General features: G+C 45.3%; 3 protein-coding genes across 5 annotated transcripts in view; all 3 read right to left on the bottom strand.

Annotated features, from left to right (window-relative positions):
- Positions 1-720: 720 nt before the first annotated feature.
- Positions 721-10,211, bottom strand: LOC135113313 (cuticle protein 21-like). Of its 3 annotated transcripts, none has more exons than XM_064028532.1 (3): positions 10,171-10,207; positions 2,019-2,165; positions 721-1,101 (listed from the first exon to the last, which is right to left on the bottom strand). In XM_064028532.1, the coding sequence occupies exons 1-3, from the start codon at positions 10,180-10,182 to the stop codon at positions 811-813; spliced, it is 450 nt and encodes a 149-aa protein (XP_063884602.1). In that variant the 5' UTR covers positions 10,183-10,207; the 3' UTR covers positions 721-810. The 3 variants fall into 3 exon arrangements, with proteins under 3 accessions (XP_063884602.1, XP_063884599.1, XP_063884600.1); XM_064028529.1 differs by lacking the exon at positions 10,171-10,207 and adding an exon at positions 2,548-2,592; XM_064028530.1 differs by lacking the exons at positions 721-1,101; positions 2,019-2,165 and adding exons at positions 8,254-8,634; positions 9,642-9,788 and having other exon boundaries at positions 10,171-10,211.
- Positions 10,212-15,903: 5,692 nt separating this feature from the next.
- On the bottom strand, positions 15,904-17,856 carry LOC135113311 (cuticle protein 8-like). Its single transcript, XM_064028527.1, has 3 exons — positions 17,818-17,856; positions 17,289-17,435; positions 15,904-16,284 (listed from the first exon to the last, which is right to left on the bottom strand). Exons 1-3 carry the CDS (start codon positions 17,827-17,829, stop codon positions 15,994-15,996), a joined length of 450 nt encoding a protein of 149 aa, XP_063884597.1. The 5' UTR covers positions 17,830-17,856; the 3' UTR covers positions 15,904-15,993.
- A 5,678-nt stretch (positions 17,857-23,534) lies between these two features.
- LOC135113310 (cuticle protein 21-like) overlaps positions 23,535-23,679 on the bottom strand; it is a 1,872-nt gene continuing 1,727 nt past the window's right edge. Inside the window, exon 3 of the mRNA XM_064028526.1 lies at positions 23,535-23,679. This exon is cut by the window's right edge and continues 236 nt beyond it. Within this exon, the coding sequence (XP_063884596.1) occupies positions 23,625-23,679 (55 nt within the window). The 3' untranslated portion in view covers positions 23,535-23,624.

Below are 23,679 nucleotides of genomic sequence, written 5' to 3'. Positions count from 1 at the left end.
CCATGCATGTATCCCTCACTGACTCTCCAAGCCCGTCGCCCCATTCCTGCAGTTCCCCTTGCCAGCCCTTCTCTCCTACCTCGCAGTGCCTCTCCCAGTGCCTCTCCCTTACCTCACACTGTCTTCGACAATGGACCTAGACGGCTTGTCATTGCAGGTTCCAGACTTGCTGCCACTGTTTCTTGGTGTTTTTCATATGGTCCTCTTCATTGTTATTTTGGCATAATTCTTCTCGTCTTTCATTTATTCTCCTTATGAAAACATAATTTTGTTTAATACAATGCTGGTCGAGGCACTAACGTTGGTATAGTGTAGTTTAATCCCTACTTTAATTTTCGGCTTGAAAATTTCAATATACACATTTCCTTCAAGATACTTGATGGTGTTTTCTGTTTATAGTGTCATGTTTACAAACAAGAGGTCGGACTGAATGAAGCCCTTTTCTGTTCTTTTTCTGTTCTTCCACTCATAGTTCATTACGAGGAACAAACAGCTAAACACACAAATCCTCGTTCTAGATCGTCTCGCTCCTGGTATCTGTTGTCATGCATTTCAGGAAACATGTGACGACCCGATGGGACGGCACAGGTTGGTGCGATTGGGCGGAACGTGGCGAGGCTTTTGGCAGGATGCGAGGTGGAGGGTTGGTGGGGAGCTGGGAAGGGAATGTATGGAGAGTTTGGTAGGGAATTCGAAGTGTAGGGTGAAGGAAGGAGAGTGTTTTATCGCATTCGTTTATTGCTTTGTACGTACTGGTATAATGGAGTATTTACAAAGACGGAAAGACTTGGCCGTCACGAGGGTGGAGCATTACGCGTAGGACGGGCGGGGCTGCCGGTAGGACGGGGCGGGGGCCTGGTAGGAAGGTGCGGAGCCGTAGCCCTGCTGTGTTGGGTACTGTGCCTCTCCCTGGTAGTTGACCTGGGCCACGAAGCCTGAGTCGCCGTTGACAGTGTAGGTGACCTCCTGCAGGCGGCCGTCGGGCAGCTGCACGTAGTAGGATCCCTGGGTGTCGTAGCCGTCGCGGGTCTCCTGGTGGCCATTGTCGTTGCTGGAATAGTCGTCCTTGACGTTCCAGCTGAAGTCATACTTAGGGGGACTCTGTGAATGGGGAGGGAGGAACGGTGAATGAGTGAGTGTTTTTATTTTATTTATTTTTTTTTTATGTAGGAAGGACACTGGCCAAGGGCAACAAAAATCTAATAAAAAAATGCCCACTGAAATGCCAGTCCCATGAAAGGGTCAAAGCAGTGGTCAAAAATTGATGAATAAGTTTCTTGAAACCTCCCTTTTGAAGGAATTCAAGTCATAGGAAGGTGGAAATACAGAAGCAGACAGGGAGTTCCAGAGTTTACCAGAGAAGGGGATGAATGATTGAGAATATTGGTTAACTCTTGCGTTAGAGAGGTGGACAGAATAGGGGTGAGAGAAAGAAGAAAGTCTTGTGCAACGAGGCCGCGGAAGGAGGGGAGGTATGCAGTTAGCAAGATCAGAAGAGCAGTTAGCATGAAAATAGCGGTAGAAGACAGCTAGATATGCAACATTGCGGCGGTGAGAGAGAGGCTGAAGACAGTCAGTTAGAGGAGAGGAGTTGATGAGACGAAAAGTTTTTGATTCCACCCTGTCTAGAAGAGCAGTATGAGTGGAACCTCCCCAGACGTGTGAAGCATACTCCATACATGGACGGATAAGGCCCTTGTACAGAGTTAGCAGCTGGGGGGGTGAGAAAAACTGGCGGAGACGTCTCAGAACACCTAACTTCATAGAAGCTGTTTTAGCTAGAGATGAGATGTGAAGTTTCCAGTTCAGATTATAAGTAAAGGACAGACCGAGGATGTTCAGTGTAGAAGAGGGGGACAGTTGAGTGTCATTGAAGAAGAGGGGATAGTTGTCTGGAAGGTTGTGTCGAGTTGATAGATGGAGGAATTGAGTTTTTGAGGCATTGAACGATACCAAGTTTGTGTGTGTGTGTGTGTGTGTGTGTGTCTGATTTCAGTGCATGCGTATAAGGGACTCACCACTGGCTCGGGTGCATTGTAGGATGGCGCGGGGGCGTTATAGGATGGGGCGCGGGCGCTGTAGATGGGGGCAGGAGAGGGAGGAAGCGGCCTATAGGAAGTCGTGTCGGCGAGGGCGACTGCCACGAGGGCGGGCAGGAGGACGAGCTGGTGGAGGAAGAGGACTCACTGTGGTTGGGAGGATGCGTTGGGAGGCGTTGTTGGCGTGTGTGGCAGTATTGCCATGTGTTGTATTGGCCGTTGGGTGCAGTGTGTGTGGGGCGTTGGGGGCAGTGTGTGTGTGAGGCATGGGGACGTTTGTTGTGGTGTTGTTGGTGCGTTGTGGCGTGGTCGTGGGAGTGGCTGTGAGGAAGTTTGTTGTGGTGGTGTTGGGCCGCTGGGGCTTGGTATTGAGGGAGGTGTGTTGGGATGTTGTGGAGTGCATGTTTGAGTGTTAGAGGCAGCTTTTGTTCTGGAGTATTGGGTGTGGGACGTGTGGAGTGTTGGGTGCATTAAGTGCTGTGTGTGCACGCCAGGAAGGAGGAAATACCTTGAGGGCCATATCGGTGAATGAGGTGCGTCAGAGACTGGTGGCTGCTTTGCCTTTCGGCCCGCTTATATAGTGGCGGCTGCGGGGGCGTGGCGTTGACGTCACGAGGGCAGAGGAGAACGTGGGTAGGAGAGGACTTATTTTTGAGGCAGAGAAGAAAGCACAGAGGAGGTAACAGTATCAAGGTGAGATAGGAGGAAAAAAGGAACAGAGACAGATGCAGAAAGTGACCCAGCCTGTACTTAATTAAAATTTGGACAGCTTGCAGCGCTGCTTTCACATTCCTCCTCCTCCTCCTCCTCCTCCTCCTCCTCCTCCTCCTCCTCCTCCTCCTCCTCCTCCTCCTCCTCCTCCTCCTCCTCCTCCTCGTCCTCCTCCTACTACTACTACTACTACTACTACTATTACTACTACTACTACTACTACTACTACAACAACAACAACAACAACAACAACAACAACAACAACAACAACAACAACAACAACAACAACAACAACAACTACTACTACTACTACTACTACTACTACTACTACTACTACTACTACTACTGCTACTACCAGTACTACTACTGCTACTACTACTACTACTACTACTACTACTACTACTACTACTACTACTACTACTACTACTACTACTACTACTATTACTACTACTACTACTACTACTACTACTACTCCTTTTCCTTCTCAAGATATCAAGATATCATCCAGGCTTCTTAAAGAAGGAAGTAATGAGCTCGTGAAACCGATTACGATTTTATTGAATAAAACTTTACTAGCGGGTAAAGTCCCCCACGAATAGAAACTAGGAAATGTCACGCCAATCATTAAAAAAGGAAATGAATCTCTCTCAGCCTATTACAGACAGATCAGTCTAACTTTAGTAGTTTCCAAGCTTATGGAAACAATAATCATAGATAAAATTGTTAGATATTTAGAAGAAAATAAAATCATAAGGGACTCGCAACACGGTTTCAGAACCAAACGTTCCTGCTTTACGAACTTACTAGACTTCTTTTATGAAGTATTTAACTCGTATGACGAGACAAAAGCTGTTGATATTATCTACCTCGATTTCCAGAAAGCTTTCGACACTGTTCTCCATAAGAGACTCATCAGTAAAGTAAAAGCTCACGGCATTGCCAGAAACACCCTGAAATGGCTGAGAGACTGGCTCTTTGACAGAAAACTGTGTTGTGATAAATGGAAAAGAATCAGATTGGCATAAGGTAAATAGCGGCGTTCCTCAAGGCTCTGTATTAGGACCAGTACTTTTTATAATATACATTAATGATACTGATGAAGAGATAAATTGCAAAATAGATAAATTTGCAGACGACACCAAAATAACACGTAGAGTAACGTCAGTGTCACAGTGGCAGGAACTGCAGTGTGACCTCAATTAACTAACAAGCTGGGCAGAAAAATGGCAGATGAGATGTAATATAGAAAAGTGTAAAATTCTACATATTGGAAGCAACAATGTTCAGGCGAGATATGTAATGAATAACATGCCACTGTCAAGCACAGATAAAGAAAAAAATCTTGGTGTCGTTGTGTCAAAAGACCTAAAGCCGAATCAACACTTCACAGAAACAGTAAAGACGGCAAATAAATTAGTAGGATTCATTGGAAGAACCCTTGAATTTAAATCAGAAAAGATTATACTTGCCTTATACAACTCACTGATGCGTCCTCATCTAGAATACTGTGTACAGTTCTGGTCACCATACTACAAAAAAGACACTGAAAAACTAGAAAAGATACAGCGCAGAGTCACAAAGATGATTCCAGGATTGCTTAATAAGCCGTATGAGGAACGACTGGAAGAACTAATCCTATTTAGTTTAACAAAGCGCAGGATAAGACGAGACCTAATTGAAGTGTTCAAAATTTATAAAGGATATAGTAACATTGATGCACATAAATATTATACCATTGATCATTCTCACCTAACAAGAAATAATGGATTAAAGATTGTACCCAAACGTTTTAAATCCCACGAGGCCAAACATTTTTTCTTTAATCGTACAGTAAATATATGAAATAATCTTCCTGCAGAAATCGTAAACAGCAATTCTGTTGAATCATTAAAAAAAAATAAAATAGACAAATATTTAATAGCAAATTCCTAACAAGCTGTCTTCTTGTCTGAATAATTATTTTGCAGCACCAGTTTTATTATAAATTGTATTAACTTTCAGATAGGCGTATAGAGTTCACCATAGCGTGAATAGTAAAACTTCCCTTCAACCTTTCCTATGAAAATTCCATGTCAGTTTTTCCATACTGCATGGTACTTTTTCCCAATTATTTCCTTGCCAGCGCAAGCTGGAGGGAGTGGTGGGTGGGGAGGAGCCTTCTGCTATGTTGTCCTGTCTCTGTTCCCTGTAGCTAGTTAGAAATAGTTACCAAACAGCCTTGAAAGGACCAAAAGGTCTGTTGGTGTTTGGCTTTTCTTTGTATTCCTTTGTATTCCTCCTCCTCCTCTTCCTCCTCCTCTTTCACAGCATGTCCTCACAGCATGACTGAAGAAGAGACGCAGGCATGAGTGCGGCCATGAGACAAGGACAGCAAGTTCTCCTTCCTCCGCACTTGAGCAAATTTGGAGAGAGAACGGCGCGGCACGGCACTCCTATTCCTTCTCCTCCTTGTATTCCTTCTTCGACGTTGTGATTTGTCGTTGTCGTCATCTTTATATATTGGTCGTTGTTATTGTTGTCGTGTTCGTCGTTAATGTTGATGTCGTCGTCATCGTTTTCATTGTATTTGTAGTTGTTGTTTTTTTCATTGTCGTGATCGGTTTCATCGTCGTTTTCGTTGTGGTTGTCATCATTGTGGTGGTCATTGTTGTTGTCATCGATGTTGTCATTACCGTTATTGTTGTCGCCGTCATCGTTGTCGTCGTGTTCGCTGTTTTCTTTCTCGTTGTCATTGTCGTTGTGGAAATTCAGTCTTTCAAATAAGTGATCTCCCGACTCTTTTTTTTTGTTCCTCAACACCGACCTGCCCTAACCCTGGTTGCCTTCGCTACACCATCCCGCCAGTCTCCTGCAGCCACGTTTGTACTGTACCAACACACTCACTCATGTCAGTCAGTCCCTTGAGCCGCGTGATCCTGTTGGTGGGTTGCCTTGAATGAATTAGATAATCAGTCATTCGGCCACTCCACTTTTCCTGTGTCCAGTAACATCCTTAAAGGTGATTTTCTACCAGCCGATAATTCGGCCATCCTTCGCCACTTTGCAGTCTTTCTTCCCAACACTCGACCCTTTTCTGCAGCTCTCTTCTGTGTGTGTCACCTCAGCCTCTTGTTCATAGTTTCTGTTTCGCTGTTGTAGATTCTCGTCTTCTGGTTCTTATCCTCGTCATTTTCGGTGCTGTCCTTGTGCTTGTCGTCGCTGTCGTCCTCATCGTCGTCGTCTTTATTTTCTTCCTCCTCTTCCTCCTCCTCCTCCTTCTCCTACGCATTACGCGTAGGACGGGCGGGGCTGCTGATAGGACGGAGAGGGGCCCTGATTGGAAGGGACTGGGACCTGGTATGACGGTGGTGTGTGGTGGGGTGCATTTATGGGTGTGGAAGGCAGCTTGTATTGTGGAGAGTTGGGTGCGCCACGTGTGGAGTATTGGGTACACGAGGTGCAGTGGGTGCACGCCAGGAGGGAGGGTGTACCTTGAGGGCCATGTCGGGGGGCTGAGGTGCGTTGAGGAGTGGTGGCTTCTCTACCTCTCGGCCCGCTTATATAGTGGCGGAATGGAATGGAAGGAATGGGCACTGATTTTAGAGGCCGAGAATGAGGTTAGGAGATGAAGATGTGAAGGGAAGTCACGAGGAATGTAAGGAAGGAGGTGGGATAAATAGGATGAACTTGGAGGGAGAGAAAGGACCAGGAATAAATCCACGTGGCGTGGTGTTGAGAGGTCGTGTCGAGGCCAGAATGTTCCACTTTTGTTTTTAGAAAGTGACACGACTTTTGTGAGAAATTGAATGCATTTTCTTCGGGCACTTGAAGTTTTCTGTCGCATCATCATCATTATCATCATCATCATCATCATCATTATCATCTTCATCGTCATCATCATCATCATTATCATCATCATCATCATCATCATCATCATCATCATCATCATCACCATGACCATTATCTTCTAACACTACCTGGCTTAACAAAGGCTTCCTTCAAACTTACCTGGTTATCTCTCTGGTCTCCATCTGTTCCACGCCACCCTATCAAAACTCATCTCTTTATCAGCTCCCCGTCTCCCCTTTCTGCTTTTACCGTCTCCAGGTTGTCAGACCTTTACTCCAACCGTCCATCTGTTATCTGTCTGGCGCGTCATGTGTCCTGCCCTTGTCCACTCTTCTCTTTGACTTGTACAGTTAATGTCTTCAATTTTGGTCTGCTCTCATACTGATGATGTTCTCTTTTCATCTTTTATTTTTGTGATAGGCATTGTTTATTTTTTTCTTTTGTATTCTTTGAGGGAAGCTGGAGGTTTCATTACGCGAAGACTCATGTGACTCTTGGTTTCTGACTCAAATGTTAAAACTGAATATCTGTCTTTCTCTGTACTGATGGTGATATTTTGACAACACTATTAACAGTGGGAGATTTTGTCACTTCGGCCAGCAGTTATTCACTTATTTATATTTCTTCCGATCTCTATGTCCAAACAGCCTCGCCCATAGACTCCTCGTGTTTCCTTTGCCCTGCTTCACATTGCCCAACAACGCTGCGCTGTTGTGCGGTTCCAGACAACTTTTTTCCCTTCCTGTGTGTAACTGTAACTCACTCCCCCTGTCATCCCATTCCTTCAGTTATATTATCTGACTCGCTCTCGTGGTGTTTTGAATGAATGAATGAAATACGAATCTACACGATTGGTCCAGCCTTTGCCACCTCGCTGTGCCCTCCCAGCCCTTCGTCCCTACTTTGCAGTGCCCTTTCCAACACCTCGCCCTTACCTCGCAGTGCCCCTTGCAGTCCCATGCCTGTATCCCTCACTGACTCTTCAAGCCCGTCGCCCCATTCCTGCAGTGCCCCTGCCAGCCCTTCTCTCCTACCTCGCAGTGCCTCTACCAGTGCCTCTCCCTTACCTCACACTGTCTTCGACAATGGACCTAGACGGCTTGTCATTGCAGGTTCCAGACTTGCTGCCACTGTTTCTTGGTGTTTTTCATATGGTCCTCTTCATTGTTATTTTGGCATAATTCTTCTCGTCTTTCATTTATTCTCCTTATGAAAACATAATTTTGTTTAATACAATGCTGGTCGAGGCACTAACGTTGGTATAGTGTAGTTTAATCCCTACTTTAATTTTCGGCTTGAAAATTTCAATATACACATTTCCTTCAAGATACTTGATGGTGTTTTCTGTTTATAGTGTCATGTTTACAAACAAGAGGTCGGACTGAATGAAGCCCTTTTCTGTTCTTTTTCTGTTCTTCCACTCATAGTTCATTACGAGGAACAAACAGCTAAACACACAAATCCTCGTTCTAGATCGTCTCGCTCCTGGTATCTGTTGTCATGCATTTCAGGAAACATGTGACGACCCGATGGGACGGCACAGGTTGGTGCGATTGGGCGGAACGTGGCGAGGCTTTTGGCAGGATGCGAGGTGGAGGGTTGGTGGGGAGCTGGGAAGGGAATGTATGGAGAGTTTGGTAGGGAATTTGAAGTGTAGGGTGAAGGAAGGAGAGTGTTTTATCGCAATCGTTTATTGCTTTGTACGTACTGGTATAATGGAGTATTTACAAAGACAGAAAGACTTGGCCGTCACGAGGGTGGAGCATTACGCGTAGGACGGGCGGGGCTGCCGGTAGGACGGGGCGGGGGCCTGGTAGGAAGGTGCGGAGCCGTAGCCCTGCTGTGTTGGGTACTGTGCCTCTCCCTGGTAGTTGACCTGGGCCACGAAGCCTGAGTCGCCGTTGACAGTGTAGGTGACCTCCTGCAGGCGGCCGTCGGGCAGCTGCACGTAGTAGGATCCCTGGGTGTTGTAGCCGTCGCGGGTCTCCTGGTGGCCGTAGTCGTTGCTGGAATAGTCGTCCTTGACGTTCCAGCTGAAGTCATACTTAGGGGGACTCTGTGAATGGGGAGGGAGGAACGGTGAATGAGTGAGTGTTTTTATTTTATTTATTTTTTTTTATGTAGGAAGGACACTGGCCAAGGGCAACAAAAATCTAATAAAAAAATGCCCACTGAAATGGCAGTCCCATGAAAGGGTCAAAGCAGTGGTCAAAAATTGATGAATAAGTTTCTTGAAACCTCCCTCTTGAAGGAATTCAAGTCATAGGACGGTGGAAATACAGAAGCAGACAGGGAGTTCCAGAGTTTACCAGAGAAGGGGATGAATGATTGAGAATATTGGTTAACTCTTGCGTTAGAGAGGTGGACAGAATAGGGGTGAGAGAAAGAAGAAAGTCTTGTGCAACGAGGCCGCGGAAGGAAAGGAGGTATGCAGTTAGCAAGATCAGAAGAGCAGTTAGCATGAAAATAGCGGTAAAAGACAGCTAGATATGCAACATTGCGGCGGTAAGAGAGAGGCTGAAGACAGTCAGTTAGAGGAGAGGAGTTGATGAGACGAAAAGTTTTTGATTCCACCCTGTCTAGAAGAGCAGTATGAGTGGAACCTCCCCAGACGTGTGAAGCATACTCCATACATGGACGGATAAGGCCCTTGTACAGAGTTAGCAGCTGGGGAGGTGAGAAAAACTGGCGGAGACGTCTCAGAACACCTAACTTCATAGAAGCTGTTTTAGCTAGAGATGAGATGTGAAGTTTCCAGTTCAGATTATAAGTAAAGGACAGACCAAGGAAGTTCAGTGTAGAAGAGGGGGACAGTTGAATGTCATTGAAGAAGAGGGGATAGTTGTCTGGAAGGTTGTGTCGAGTTGATAGATGGAGGAATTGAGTTTTTGAGGCATTGAACGATACCAAGTTTGTGTGTGTGTGTGTGTGTGTGTGTGTGTGTGTGTGTGTGTGTGTGTGTGTGTGTGTGTGTGTGTTTTATGTGTGTGTGTGTGTGTGTGTGTGTGTGTGTGTGTGTGTGTGTGTGTGTCTGATTTCAGTGCATGCGTATAAGGGACTCACCACTGGCTCGGGTGCATTGTAGGATGGCGCGGGGGCGTTATAGGATGGGGTGCGGGCGCTGTAGATGGGGGCAGGAGAGGGAGGAAGCGGCCTATAGGAAGTCGTGTCGGCGAGGGCGACTGCCACGAGGGCGGGCAGGAGGACGAGCTGGTGGAGGAAGAGGACTCACTGTGGTTGGGAGGATGCGTTGGGAGGCGTTGTTGGCGTGTGTGGCAGTATTGCCATGTGTTGTATTGGCCGTTGGGGGCAGTGTGTGTGGGGCGTTGGGGGCAGTGTGTGTGTGAGGCATGGGGACGTTTGTTGTGGTGTTGTTGGTGCGTTGTGGCGTGGTCGTGGGAGTGGCTGTGAGGAAGTTTGTTGTGGTGGTGTTGGGCCGCTGGGGCTTGGTATTGATGGAGGTGTGTTGGGATGTTGTGGAGTGCATGTTTGAGTGTTAGAGGCAGCTTTTGTTCTGGAGTATTGGGTGTGGGACGTGTGGAGTGTTGGGTGCATTAGGTGCTGTGTGTGCACGCCAGGAAGGAGGAAATACCTTGAGGGCCATATCGGTGAATGAGGTGCGTCGGAGACTGGTGGCTGCTTTGCCATTCGGCCCGCTTATATAGTGGTGGCTGCGGGGGCGTGGCGTTGACGTCACGAGGACAGAGGAGAACGTTGGTAGGAGAGGACTTATTTTTGAGGCAGAGAAGAAAGCACAGAGGAGGTAACAGTGTCAGGGTGAGATAGGAGGAAAAAAGGAACAGAGACAGATGCAGGAAGTGACCCTGCCTGTACTTAATTAAAATTTGGACAGCTTGCAGCGCTGCTTTCACATTCCTCCTCCTCCTCCTCCTCCTCCTCCTCCTCCTCCTCCTCCTCCTCCTCCTCCTCCTCCTCCTCCTCCTCCTCCTCCTCCTACTACTACTACTACTACTACTACTACTACTACTACTACAACAACAACAACAACAAGAACAACAACAACAACAACAACAACAACAACAACAACAACAACAACAACTACTACTACTACTACTACTACTACTACTACTACTACTACTACTACTACTACTACTACTACTACTGCTACTTCCAGTACTACTGCTGCTACTACTACTACTACTACTACTACTACTACTACTACTACTACTACTACTACTACTACTACTATTACTACTACTACTACTACTACTACTACTACTACTACTACTACTACTCCTTTTCCTTCTCAAGATATCAAGATATCATCCAGGCTTTTTAAAGAAGGAAGTAATGAGCTCGTGAAACCGATTACGATTTTATTGAATAAAACTTTACTAGCGGGTAAAGTCCCCCACGAATAGAAACTAGGAAATGTCACGCCAATCGTTAAAAAAGGAAATAAATCTCTCTCAGCCAATTACAGACAGATCAGTCTAACTTTAGTAGTTTCCAAGCTTATGGAAACAATAATCATAGATAAAATTGTTAGATATTTAGAAGAAAATAAAATCATAAGGGACTCGCAACACGGTTTCAGAACCAAACGTTCCTGCTTTACGAACTTACTAGACTTCTTTTATGAAGTATTTAACTCGTATGACGAGACAAAAGCTGTTGATATTATCTACCTCGATTTCCAGAAAGCTTTCGACACTGTTCTCCATAAGAGACTCATCAGTAAAGTAAAAGCTCACGGCATTGCCAGAAACACCCTGAAATGGCTGAGAGACTGGCTCTTTGATAGAAAACTGTGTTGTGATAAATGGAAAAGAGTCAGATTGGCATAAGGTAAATAGCGGCGTTCCTCAAGGCTCTGTATTAGGACCAGTACTTTTTATAATATACATTAATGATACTGATGAAGAGATAAATTGCAAAATAGATAAATTTGCAGACGACACCAAAATAAAACGTAGAGTAACGTCAGTGTCACAATGGCAGGAACTGCAGTGTGACCTCAATTAACTAACAAGCTGGGCAGAAAAATGGCAGATGAGATGTAATATAGAAAAGTGTAAAATTCTACATATTGGAAGCAACAATGTTCAGGCGAGATATGTAATGAATAACATGCCACTGTCAAGCAATGATAAAGAAAAAAATCTTGGTGTCGTTGTGTCAAAAGACCTAAAGCCGAATCAACACTTCACAGAAACAGTAAAGACGGCAAATAAATTAGTAGGATTCATAGGAAGAACCCTTGAATTTAAATCAGAAAAGATTATACTTGCCTTATACAACTCACTGATGCGTCCTCATCTAGAATACTGTGTACAGTTCTGGTCACCATACTACAAAAAAGACACTGAAAAACTAGAAAAGATACAGCGCAGAGTCAGAAAGATGATTCCAGGATTGCTTAATAAGCCGTATGAGGAACGACTGGAAGAACTAATCCTATTTAGTTTAACAAAGCGCAGGATAAGACGAGACTTAATTGAAGTGTTCAAAATTTATAAAGGATATAGTAACATTGATGCACATAAATATTATACCATTGATCATTCTCACCTAACAAGAAATAATGGATTAAAGATTGTACCCAAACGTTTTAAATTCCACGAGGCCAAACATTTTTTCTTTAATCGTACAGTAAATATATGAAATAATCTTCCTGCAGAAATCGTAAAGAGCAATTCTGTTGAATCATTAAAAAAAAAATAAAACAGAAATATTTAAAAGCAAATTCCTAACAAGCTCTCTTCTTGTCCGAATAATTATTTTGCAGCACCAGTTTTATTATAAATTGTATTAACTTTCAGATAGGCGTATAGAGTTCACCATAGCGTGAATAGTAAAACTTCCCTTCAACCTTTCCTATGAAAATTCCATGTCAGTTTTTCCATACTGCATGGTACTTTTTCCCAATTATTTCCATGGCAGCGCAAGCTGGAGGGAGTGGTGGGTGGGGAGGAGCCTTCTGCTATGTTGTCCTGTCTCTCTTCCCTGTAGCTAGTTAGAAATAGTTACCAAACAGCCTTGAAAGGACCAAAAGGTCTGTTGGTGTTTGGCTTTTCTTTGTATTCCTTTGTATTCCTCCTCCTCCTCTTCCTCCTCCTCTTTCACCTTAGTGGAGAGGCAAGGTCTATAAATGGTCATGGAGGAAAGGTGTCCTCACAGCATGACTGAAGAAGAGACGCAGGCATGAGTGCGGCCATGAGACAAGGACAGCAAGTTCTCCTTCCTCCGCACTTGAGCAAATTTGGAGAGAGAACGGCGCGGCACTCCTATTCCTTCTCCTCCTTGTATTCCTTCTTCGACGTTGTGATTTGTCGTTGTCGTCATCTTTATATATTGGTCGTTGTTATTGTTGTCGTGTTCGTCGTTAATGTTGATGTCGTCGTCATCGTTTTCATTGTATTTGTAGTTGTTGTTTTTTTCATTGTCGTGATCGGTTTCATCGTCGTTTTCGTTGTGGTTGTCATCATTGTGGTGGTCATTGTTGTTGTCATCGATGTTGTCATTACCGTTATTGTTGTCGCCGTCATCGTTGTCGTCGTGTTCGCTGTTTTCTTTCTCGTTGTCATTGTCGTTGTGGAAATTCAGTCTTTCAAATAAGTGATCTCCCGACTCTTTTTTTTTGTTCCTCAACACCGACCTGCCCTAACCCTGGTTGCCTTCGCTACACCATCCCGCCAGTCTCCTGCAGCCACGTTTGTACTGTACCAACACACTCACTCATGTCAGTCAGTCCCTTGAGCCGCGTGATCCTGTTGGTGGGTTGCCTTGAATGAATTAGATAATCAGTCATTCGGCCACTCCACTTTTCCTGTGTCCAGTAACATCCTTAAAGGTGATTTTCTACCAGCCGATAATTCGGCCATCCTTCGCCACTTTGCAGTCTTTCTTCCCAACACTCGACCCTTTTCTGCAGCTCTCTTCTGTGTGTGTCACCTCAGCCTCTTGTTCATAGTTTCTGTTTCGCTGTTGTAGATTCTCGTCTTCTGGTTCTTATCCTCGTCATTTTCGGTGCTGTCCTTGTGCTTGTCGTCGCTGTCGTCCTCATCGTCGTCGTCTTTATTTTCTTCCTCCTCTTCCTCCTCCTCCTCCTTCTCCTACGCATTACGCGTAGGACGGGCGGGGCTGCTGATAGGACGGAGAGGGGCCCTGATTGGAAGGGACTGGGACCTGGTATGACGGTGGTGTGTGGTGGGGTGCATTTATGGGTGTGGAAGGCAGCTTGTATTGTGGAGAGTTGGGTGCGCCACGTGTGGAGTATTGGGTACACGAGGTGCAGTGGGTGCACGCCAGGAGGGAGGGTGTACCTTGAGGGCCATGTCGGGGGGCTGAGGTGCGTTGAGGAGTGGTGGCTTCTCTACCTCTCGGCCCGCTTATATAGTGGCGGAATGGAATGGAAGGAATGGGCACTGATTTTAGAGGCCGAGAATGAGGTTAGGAGATGAAGATGTGAAGGGAAGTCACGAGGAATGTAAGGAAGGAGGTGGGATAAATAGGATGAACTTGGAGGGAGAGAAAGGACCAGGAATAAATCCACGTGGCGTGGTGTTGAGAGGTCGTGTCGAGGCCAGAATGTTCCACTTTTGTTTTTAGAAAGTGACACGACTTTTGTGAGAAATTGAATGCATTTTCTTCGGGCACTTGAAGTTTTCTGTCGCATCATCATCATTATCATCATCATCATCATCATCATTATCATCTTCATCGTCATCATCATCATCATTATCATCATCATCATCATCATCATCATCATCATCATCATCATCATCATTATCATGACCATTATCTTCTAACATTACCTGGCTTAACAAAGGCTTCCTTCAAACTTACCTGGTTATCTCTCTGGTCTCCATCTGTTCCACGCCACCCTATCAAAACTCATCTCTTTATCAGCTCCCCGTCTCCCCTTTCTGCTTTTACCGTCTCCAGGTTGTCAGTCCCTTACTGCAACCGTCCATCTGTTATCTGTCTGGCGCGTCATGTGTCCTGCCCTTGTCCACTCTTCTCTTTGACTTGTACAGTTAACCTCTTCAATTTTGGTCTGCTCTCATACTGATGATGTTCTCTTTTCATCTTTTATTTTTGTGATAGGCATTGTTTATTTTTTTCTTTTGTATTCTTTGAGGGAAGCTGGAAGTTTCATTACGCGAAGACTCATGTGACTCTTGGTTTCTGACTCAAATGTTAAAACTGAATATCTGTCTTTCTCTGTACTGATGGTGATATTTTGACAACACTATTAACAGTGGGAGATTTTGTCACTTCGGCCAGCAGTTATTCACTTATTTATATTTCTTCCGATCTCTATGTCCAAACAGCCTCGCCCATAGGCTCCTCGTGTTTCCTTTGCCCTGTTTCACACTGCCCAACAACGCTGCGCTGTTGTGCGGTTCCAGACAACTTTTTTCCCTTCCTGTGTGTAACTGTAACTCACTCCCCCTGTCATCCCATTCCTTCAGTTATATTATCTGACTCGCTCTCGTGGTGTTTTGAATGAATGAATGAAATACGAATCTACACGATTGGTCCAGCCTTTGCCACCTCGCTGTGCCCTCCCAGCCCTTCGTCCCTACTTTGCAGTGCCCTTTCCAACACCTCGCCCTTACCTCGCAGTGCCCCTTGCAGTCCCATGCCTGTATCCCTCACTGACTCTCCAAGCCCGTCGCCCCATTCCTGCAGTGCCCCTGCCAGCCCTTCTCTCCTACCTCGCAGTGCCTCTACCAGTGCCTCTCCCTTACCTCACACTGTCTTCGACAATGGACCTAGACGGCTTGTCATTGCAGGTTCCAGACTTGCTGCCACTGTTTCTTGGTGTTTTTCATATGGTCCTCTTCATTGTTATTTTGGCATAATTCTTCTCGTCTTTCATTTATTCTCCTTATGAAAACATAATTTTGTTTAATACAATGCTGGTCGAGGCACTAACGTTGGTATAGTGTAGTTTAATCCCTACTTTAATTTTCGGCTTGAAAATTTCAATATACACATTTCCTTCAAGATACTTGATGGTGTTTTCTGTTTATAGTGTCATGTTTACAAACAAGAGGTCGGACTGAATGAAGCCCTTTTCTGTTCTTTTTCTGTTCTTCCACTCATAGTTCATTACGAGGAACAAACAGCTAAACACACAAATCCTCGTTCTAGATCGTCTCGCTCCTGGTATCTGTTGTCATGCATTTCAGGAAACATGTGACGACCCGATGGGACGGCACAGGTTGGTGCGATTGGGCGGAACGTGGCGAGGCTTTTGGCAGGATGCGAGGTGGAGGGTTGGTGGGGAGCTGGGAAGGGAATGTATGGAGAGTTTGGTAGGGAATTCGAAGTGTAGGGTGAAGGAAGGAGAGTGTTTTATCGCATTCGTTTATTGCTTTGTACGTACTGGTATAATGGAGTATTTACAAAGACAGAAAGACTTGGCCGTCACGAGGGTGGAGCATTACGCGTAGGACGGGCGGGGCTGCCGGTAGGACGGGGCGGGGGCCTGGTAGGAAGGTGCGGAGCCGTAGCCCTGCTGTGTTGGGTACTGTGCCTCTCCCTGGTAGTTGACCTGGGCCACGAAGCCTGAGTCGCCGTTGACAGTGTAGGTGACCTCCTGCAGGCGGCCGTCGGGCAGCTGCACGTAGTAGGATCCCTGGGTGTTGTAGCCGTCGCGGGTCTCCTGGTGGCCGTAGTCGTTGCTGGAATAGTCGTCCTTGACGTTCCAGCTGAAGTCATACTTAGGGGGACTCTGTGAATGGGGAGGGAGGAACGGTGAATGAGTGAGTGTTTTTATTTTATGTATTTTTTTTATGTAGGAAGGACACTGGCCAAGGGCAACAAAAATCTAATAAAAAAATGCCCACTGAAATGGCAGTCCCATGAAAGGGTCAAAGCAGTGGTCAAAAATTGATGAATAAGTTTCTTGAAACCTCCCTCTTGAAGGAATTCAAGTCATAGGACGGTGGAAATACAGAAGCAGACAGGGAGTTCCAGAGTTTACCAGAGAAGGGGATGAATGATTGAGAATATTGGTTAACTCTTGCGTTAGAGAGGTGGACAGAATAGGGGTGAGAGAAAGAAGAAAGTCTTGTGCAACGAGGCCGCGGAAGGAGGGGAGGTATGCAGTTAGCAAGATCAGAAGAGCAGTTAGCATGAAAATAGCGGTAAAAGACAGCTAGATATGCAACATTGCAGCGGTAAGAGAGAGGCTGAAGACAGTCAGTTAGAGGAGAGGAGTTGATGAGACGAAAAGTTTTTGATTCCACCCTGTCTAGAAGAGCAGTATGAGTGGAACCTCCCCAGACGTGTGAAGCATACTCCATACATGGACGGATAAGGCCCTTGTACAGAGTTAGCAGCTGGGGAGGTGAGAAAAACTGGCGGAGACGTCTCAGAACACCTAACTTCATAGAAGCTGTTTTAGCTAGAGATGAGATGTGAAGTTTCCAGTTCAGATTATAAGTAAAGGACAGACCGAGGAAGTTCAGTGTAGAAGAGGGGGACAGTTGAATGTCATTGAAGAAGAGGGGATAGTTGTCTGGAAGGTTGTGTCGAGTTGATAGATGGAGGAATTGAGTTTTTGAGGCATTGAACGATACCAAGTTTGTGTGTGTGTGTGTGTGTGTGTGTGTGTGTGTGTGTGTGTGTGTGTGTGTGTGTGTGTGTGTTTTATGTGTGTGTGTGTGTGTGTGTGTGTGTGTGTGTGTGTGTGTGTGTGTGTCTGATTTCAGTGCATGCGTATAAGGGACTCACCACTGGCTCGGGTGCATTGTAGGATGGCGCGGGGGCGTTATAGGATGGGGTGCGGGCGCTGTAGATGGGGGCAGGAGAGGGAGGAAGCGGCCTATAGGAAGTCGTGTCGGCGAGGGCGACTGCCACGAGGGCGGGCAGGAGGACGAGCTGGTGGAGGAAGAGGACTCACTGTGGTTGGGAGGATGCGTTGGGAGGCGTTGTTGGCGTGTGTGGCAGTATTGCCATGTGTTGTATTGGCCGTTGGGGGCAGTGTGTGTGGGGCGTTGGGGGCAGTGTGTGTGTGAGGCATGGGGACGTTTGTTGTGGTGTTGTTGGTGCGTTGTGGCGTGGTCGTGGGAGTGGCTGTGAGGAAGTTTGTTGTGGTGGTGTTGGGCCGCTGGGGCTTGGTATTGAGGGAGGTGTGTTGGGATGTTGTGGAGTGCATGTTTGAGTGTTAGAGGCAGCTTTTGTTCTGGAGTATTGGGTGTGGGACGTGTGGAGTGTTGGGTGCATTAGGTGCTGTGTGTGCACGCCAGGAAGGAGGAAATACCTTGAGGGCCATATCGGTGAATGAGGTGCGTCGGAGACTGGTGGCTGCTTTGCCTTTCGGCCCGCTTATATAGTGGCGGCTGCGGGGGCGTGGCGTTGACGTCACGAGGACAGAGGAGAACGTTGGTAGGAGAGGACTTATTTTTGAGGCAGAGAAGAAAGCACAGAGGAGGTAACAGTGTCAGGGTGAGATAGGAGGAAAAAAGGAACAGAGACAGATGCAGGAAGTGACCCTGCCTGTACTTAATTAAAATTTGGACAGCTTGCAGCGCTGCTTTCACATTCCTCCTCCTCCTCCTCCTCCTCCTCCTCCTCCTCCTCCTCCTCCTCCTCCTCCTCCTCCTACTACTACTACTACTACTACTACTACTACTACTACTACTACTACTACTACTACTACTACTAGTACTACTACTACTACTACAACAACAACAACAACAAGAACAAGAACAACAACAACAACAACAACAACAACAACAACAACAACAACAACAACAACAACTACTACTACTAATACTACTACTACTACTACTACTACTACTACTACTACTGCTACTTCCAGTACTACTGCTGCTACTACTACTACTACTACTACTACTACTACTACTACTACTACTACTATTACTATTACTACTACTACTACTACTACTACTCCTTTTCCTTCTCAAGATATCAAGATATCATCCAGGCTTTTTAAAGAAGGAAGTAATGAGCTCGTGAAACCGATTACGATTTTATTGAATAAAACTTTACTAGCGGGTAAAGTCCCCCACGAATAGAAACTAGGAAATGTCACGCCAATCATTAAAAAAGGAAATAAATCTCTCTCAGCCAATTACAGACAGATCAGTCTAACTTTAGTAGTTTCCAAGCTTATGGAAACAATAATCATAGATAAAATTGTTAGATATTTAGAAGAAAATAAAATCATAAGGGACTCGCAACACGGTTTCAGAACCAAACGTTCCTGCTTTACGAACTTACTAGACTTCTTTTATGAAGTATTTAACTCGTATGACGAGACAAAAGCTGTTGATATTATCTACCTCGATTTCCAGAAAGCTTTCGACACTGTTCTCCATAAGAGACTCATCAGTAAAGTAAAAGCTCACGGCATTGCCAGAAACACCCTGAAATGGCTGAGAGACTGGCTCTTTGATAGAAAACTGTGTTGTGATAAATGGAAAAGAGTCAGATTGGCATAAGGTAAATAGCGGCGTTCCTCAAGGCTCTGTATTAGGACCAGTACTTTTTATAATATACATTAATGATACTGATGAAGAGATAAATTGCAAAATAGATAAATTTGCAGACGACACCAAAATAACACGTAGAGTAACGTCAGTGTCACAATGGCAGGAACTGCAGTGTGACCTCAATTAACTAACAAGCTGGGCAGAAAAATGGCAGATGAGATGTAATATAGAAAAGTGTAAAATTCTACATATTGGAAGCAACAATGTTCAGGCGAGATATGTAATGAATAACATGCCACTGTCAAGCACTGATAAAGAAAAAAATCTTGGTGTCGTTGTGTCAAAAGACCTAAAGCCGAATCAACACTTCACAGAAACAGTAAAGATGGCAAATAAATTAGTAGGATTCATTGGAAGAACCCTTGAATTTAAATCAGAAAAGATTATACTTGCCTTATACAACTCACTGATGCGTCCTCATCTAGAATACTGTGTACAGTTCTGGTCACCATACTACAAAAAAGACACTGAAAAACTAGAAAAGATACAGCGCAGAGTCACAAAGATGATTCCAGGATTGCTTAATAAGCCGTATGAGGAACGACTGGAAGAACTAATCCTATTTAGTTTAACAAAGCGCAGGATAAGACGAGACCTAATTGAAGTGTTCAAAATTTATAAAGGATATAGTAACATTGATGCACATAAATATTATACCATTGATCATTCTCACCTAACAAGAAATAATGGATTAAAGATTGTACCCAAACGTTTTAAATCCCACGAGGCCAAACATTTTTTCTTTAATCGTACAGTAAATATATGAAATAATCTTCCTGCAGAAATCGTAAACAGCAATTCTGTTGAATCATTAAAAAAAAAAAATAAAATAGACAAATATTTAAAAGCAAATTCCTAACAAGCTCTCTTCTTGTCCGAATAATTATTTTGCAGCACCAGTTTTATTATAAATTGTATTAACTTTCAGATAGGCGTATAGAGTTCACCATAGCGTGAATAGTAAAACTTCCCTTCAACCTTTCCTATGAAAATTCCATGTCAGTTTTTCCATACTGCATGGTACTTTTTCCCAATTATTTCCATGGCAGCGCAAGCTGGAGGGAGTGGTGGGTGGGGAGGAGCCTTCTGCTATGTTGTCCTGTCTCTCTTCCCTGTAGCTAGTTAGAAATAGTTACCAAACAGCCTTGAAAGGACCAAAAGGTCTGTTGGTGTTTGGCTTTTCTTTGTATTCCTTTGTATTCCTCCTCCTCCTCTTCCTCCTCCTCTTTCACCTTAGTGGAGAGGCAAGGTCTATAAATGGTCATGGAGGAAAGGTGTCCTCACAGCATGACTGAAGAAGAGACGCAGGCATGAGTGCGGCCATGAGACAAGGACAGCAAGTTCTCCTTCCTCCGCACTTGAGCAAATTTGGAGAGAGAACGGCGCGGCACTCCTATTCCTTCTCCTCCTTGTATTCCTTCTTCGACGTTGTGATTTGTCGTTGTCGTCATCTTTATATATTGGTCGTTGTTATTGTTGTCGTGTTCGTCGTTAATGTTGATGTCGTCGTCATCGTTTTCATTGTATTTGTAGTTGTTGTTTTTTTCATTGTCGTGATCGGTTTCATCGTCGTTTTCGTTGTGGTTGTCATCATTGTGGTGGTCATTGTTGTTGTCATCGATGTTGTCATTACCGTTATTGTTGTCGCCGTCATCGTTGTCGTCGTGTTCGCTGTTTTCTTTCTCGTTGTCATTGTCGTTGTGGAAATTCAGTCTTTCAAATAAGTGATCTCCCGACTCTTTTTTTTTGTTCCTCAACACCGACCTGCCCTAACCCTGGTTGCCTTCGCTACACCATCCCGCCAGTCTCCTGCAGCCACGTTTGTACTGTACCAACACACTCACTCATGTCAGTCAGTCCCTTGAGCCGCGTGATCCTGTTGGTGGGTTGCCTTGAATGAATTAGATAATCAGTCATTCGGCCACTCCACTTTTCCTGTGTCCAGTAACATCCTTAAAGGTGATTTTCTACCAGCCGATAATTCGGCCATCCTTCGCCACTTTGCAGTCTTTCTTCCCAACACTCGACCCTTTTCTGCAGCTCTCTTCTGTGTGTGTCACCTCAGCCTCTTGTTCATAGTTTCTGTTTCGCTGTTGTAGATTCTCGTCTTCTGGTTCTTATCCTCGTCATTTTCGGTGCTGTCCTTGTGCTTGTCGTCGCTGTCGTCCTCATCGTCGTCGTCTTTATTTTCTTCCTCCTCTTCCTCCTCCTCCTCCTTCTCCTACGCATTACGCGTAGGACGGGCGGGGCTGCTGATAGGACGGAGAGGGGCCCTGATTGGAAGGGACTGGGACCTGGTATGACGGTGGTGTGTGGTGGGGTGCATTTATGGGTGTGGAAGGCAGCTTGTATTGTGGAGAGTTGGGTGCGCCACGTGTGGAGTATTGGGTACACGAGGTGCAGTGGGTGCACGCCAGGAGGGAGGGTGTACCTTGAGGGCCATGTCGGGGGGCTGAGGTGCGTTGAGGAGTGGTGGTTTCTCTACCTCTCGGCCCGCTTATATAGTGGCGGAATGGAATGGAAGGAATGGGCACTGATTTTAGAGGCCGAGAATGAGGTTAGGAGATGAAGATGTGAAGGGAAGTCACGAGGAATGTAAGGAAGGAGGTGGGATAAATAGGATGAACTTGGAGGGAGAGAAAGGACCAGGAATAAATCCACGTGGCGTGGTGTTGAGAGGTCGTGTCGAGGCCAGAATGTTCCACTTTTGTTTTTAGAAAGTGACACGACTTTTGTGAGAAATTGAATGCATTTTCTTCGGGCACTTGAAGTTTTCTGTCGCATCATCATCATTATCATCATCATCATCATCATCATTATCATCTTCATCGTCATCATCATCATCATTATCATCATCATCATCATCATCATCATCATCATCATCATCATCATGACCATTATCTTCTAACATTACCTGGCTTAACAAAGGCTTCCTTCAAACTTACCTGGTTATCTCTCTGGTCTCCATCTGTTCCACGCCACCCTATCAAAACTCATCTCTTTATCAGCTCCCCGTCTCCCCTTTCTGCTTTTACCGTCTCCAGGTTGTTAGTCCCTTACTCCAACCGTCCATCTGTTATCTGTCTGGCGCGTCATGTGTCCTGCCCTTGTCCACTCTTCTCTTTGACTTGTACAGTTAATGTCTTCAATTTTGGTCTGCTCTCATACTGATGATGTTCTCTTTTCATCTTTTATTTTTGTGATAAGCATTGTTTATTTTTTTCTTTTGTATTCTTTGAGGGAAGCTGGAAGTTTCATTACGCGAAGACTCATGTGACTCTTGGTTTCTGACTCAAATGTTGAAACTGAATATCTGTCTTTCTCTGTACTGATGGTGATATTTTGACAACACTATTAACAGTGGGAGATTTTGTCACTTCGGCCAGCAGTTATTCACTTATTTATATTTCTTCCGATCTCTATGTCCAAACAGCCTCGCCCATAGGCTCCTCGTGTTTCCTTTGCCCTGCTTCACACTGCCCAACAACGCTGCGCTGTTGTGCGGTTCCAGACAACTTTTTTCCCTTCCTGTGTGTAACTGTAACTCACTTCCCCTGTCATCCCATTCCTTCAGTTATATTATCTGACTCGCTCTCGTGGTGTTTTGAATGAATGAATGAAATACGAATGTACACGATTGGTCCAGCCTTTGCCACCTCGCTGTGCCCTCCCAGCCCTTCGTCCCTACTTTGCAGTGCCCTTTCCAACACCTCGCCCTTACCTCGCAGTGCCCCTTGCAGTCCCATGCATGTATCCCTCACTGACTCTCCAAGCCCGTCGCCCCATTCCTGCAGTTCCCCTTGCCAGCCCTTCTCTCCTACCTCGCAGTGCCTCTCCCAGTGCCTCTCCCTTACCTCACACTGTCTTCGACAATGGACCTAGACGGCTTGTCATTGCAGGTTCCAGACTTGCTGCCACTGTTTCTTGGTGTTTTTCATATGGTCCTCTTCATTGTTATTTTGGCATAATTCTTCTCGTCTTTCATTTATTCTCCTTATGAAAACATAATTTTGTTTAATACAATGCTGGTCGAGGCACTAACGTTGGTATAGTGTAGTTTAATCCCTACTTTAATTTTCGGCTTGAAAATTTCAATATACACATTTCCTTCAAGATACTTGATGGTGTTTTCTGTTTATAGTGTCATGTTTACAAACAAGAGGTCGGACTGAATGAAGCCCTTTTCTGTTCTTTTTCTGTTCTTCCACTCATAGTTCATTACGAGGAACAAACAGCTAAACACACAAATCCTCGTTCTAGATCGTCTCGCTCCTGGTATCTGTTGTCATGCATTTCAGGAAACATGTGACGACCCGATGGGACGGCACAGGTTGGTGCGATTGGGCGGAACGTGGCGAGGCTTTTGGCAGGATGCGAGGTGGAGGGTTGGTGGGGAGCTGGGAAGGGAATGTATGGAGAGTTTGGTAGGGAATTCGAAGTGTAGGGTGAAGGAAGGAGAGTGTTTTATCGCATTCGTTTATTGCTTTGTACGTACTGGTATAATGGAGTATTTACAAAGACGGAAAGACTTGGCCGTCACGAGGGTGGAGCATTACGCGTAGGACGGGCGGGGCTGCCGGTAGGACGGGGCGGGGGCCTGGTAGGAA

The sequence above is a fragment of the Scylla paramamosain genome, chromosome 25 (assembly GCF_035594125.1).
Source record: "Scylla paramamosain isolate STU-SP2022 chromosome 25, ASM3559412v1, whole genome shotgun sequence".
Taxonomy (NCBI): domain Eukaryota; kingdom Metazoa; phylum Arthropoda; class Malacostraca; order Decapoda; family Portunidae; genus Scylla; species Scylla paramamosain.
Note: the sequence above shows the minus strand (reverse complement) of the source record. Positions and strands in the feature narration are given on the sequence as shown.

What these genes read in the sequence shown, in the direction of transcription:
- LOC135113313 (XM_064028530.1), bottom strand. An exon ending in ACAATGCACCCGAGCCAGTG is followed by an intron (nt 8,635 to 9,641) that starts GTGAGTCCCTTA and finishes CCCCATTCACAG; the next exon opens with AGTCCCCCTAAGTATGACTT.
- LOC135113311 (XM_064028527.1), bottom strand. An exon ending in ACAATGCACCCGAGCCAGTG is followed by an intron (nt 16,285 to 17,288) that starts GTGAGTCCCTTA and finishes CCCCATTCACAG; the next exon opens with AGTCCCCCTAAGTATGACTT.